This window comes from Mandrillus leucophaeus, unplaced genomic scaffold, assembly GCF_000951045.1.
Source record: "Mandrillus leucophaeus isolate KB7577 unplaced genomic scaffold, Mleu.le_1.0 Scaffold890, whole genome shotgun sequence".
In the NCBI taxonomy this organism is placed as follows: Eukaryota; Metazoa; Chordata; class Mammalia; order Primates; family Cercopithecidae; genus Mandrillus; species Mandrillus leucophaeus.
In genome coordinates, this window is record NW_012109697.1 from 14,295 (window position 1) to 15,783 (window position 1,489).

The 1,489-nt window shown below is 61.0% G+C and overlaps 1 protein-coding gene across 1 annotated transcript in view; it reads left to right on the forward strand.

Moving 5' to 3' along the window:
* LOC105531512 (steroid 21-hydroxylase) overlaps positions 1-1,487 on the forward strand; it is a 4,263-nt gene extending 2,776 nt beyond the window's left edge. The window contains exons 2-7 of the mRNA XM_011969441.1: positions 31-132; positions 220-321; positions 422-508; positions 678-878; positions 1,094-1,272; positions 1,355-1,487. Coding sequence (XP_011824831.1) covers positions 31-132; positions 220-321; positions 422-508; positions 678-878; positions 1,094-1,272; positions 1,355-1,487 — 804 coding nt within the window. The remainder of the gene's footprint in view (positions 1-30; positions 133-219; positions 322-421; positions 509-677; positions 879-1,093; positions 1,273-1,354) is intronic.
* The last annotated feature ends 2 nt before the right edge of the window (positions 1,488-1,489 follow it).

Sequence of the window (1,489 nt, forward strand, 5' to 3'; positions counted from 1 at the left end):
GCCTGCTGAGCTCCCGTTCCTTCTCCACAGCGCATGAGAGCCCAGGCCGGCACCCCTGTGGCCATTGAGGAGGAATTCTCTCTCCTCACCTGCAGCATCATCTGTCACCTCACCTTTGGAGACAAGATCAAGGTGCCTCACAGCCCCTCCGGCCACCTCCAGCCCCTCCCTGAGCCTCTCCTTGTCCTGAACTGAAAGCACGCCCTCCTTTTCTGGCAGGAGGACAACTTAGTGCCTGCCTATTACAAATGTATCCAGGAGGTGTTAAAAACCTGGAGCCACTGGTCCATCCAAATTGTGGACGTGATTCCCTTTCTCAGGGTAAGGACCTGGAGCCTAGACACCCCTGGGTCATTGGGAGAGGCTGGGGTGGAGGGAGAAGCTTCTTTCCATAGCTGCATTCTCATGCTTCCCGCCACAGTTCTTCCCCAATCCAGGTCTCCGGAGACTGAAGCAGGCCATTGAGAAGAGGGACCACATCGTGGAGAAGCAGCTGAGGCAGCACAAGGTGGGGACTGTGTGTGGACGGCCTCCCCTTGGCCCACAGCCAGTGATGCTACCGGACTTAGCATTGCTACTAGGAGGGTTCTTTTGCATGCCCCAGTTATGGGCCTGTTGCCACTCTGTACTCCTCTTCCCAGGCCAGCTGCTCAGCCCGCTCCTTTCACCCTCTGCAGGAGAGCTTGGTGGCAGGCCAGTGGAGGGACATGATGGACTACATGCTCCAGGTGGTGGCGCAGCCGAGCATGGAGGAGGGCTCTGGACAGCTCCTGGAAGGTCACGTGCACATGGCTGCAGTGGACCTCCTCATCGGTGGCACTGAGACCACCGCAAACACTCTCTCCTGGGCTGTGGTTTTTTTACTTCACCACCCTGAGGTGCGCCCTGGTGACAAGAAAAGGCTCCTTCCCAGCAGCCTGGCCAGGGTGGTGGGCACCCTCACTCAGCTCTGCTGAGAACTGTGCTGCTGGGGCTGTGCTTGCCCAGAGGGGCCGCGGTCTCCTCACTCAGGCTCACTGGGTCGCTGAGGGAACGGCTGGAGGCTGGGCAGCTGTGGGCTGCTGTGACAGGACTCCACCCGATCATTCCCCAGATTCAGCAGCGACTGCAGGAGGAGCTAGACCACCAACTGGGCCCCGGTGCCTCCAGCTCCCGGGTCCCCTACAAGGACCGTGCACAGCTGCCCTTGCTCAATGCCACCATTGCCGAGGTGCTGCGCCTGCGGCCCGTTGTGCCCCTGGCCCTGCCCCACCGCACCACACGGCCCAGCAGGTGACTCCCTAGGGTTGGGATGAGTGAGGAAAGCCCGATCCCAGCGAGGTCCTGGCCGGCCGCTAACTCCAGCCCCCTTCAGCATCTCCGGCTATGACATCCCTGAGGGCACAGTCATCATCCCGAACCTCCAAGGCGCCCACCTGGATGAGATGGTCTGGGAGAGGCCACATGAGTTCTGGCCTGGTATGTGGGGGGCCAGGGGCCTGCTGTGAAA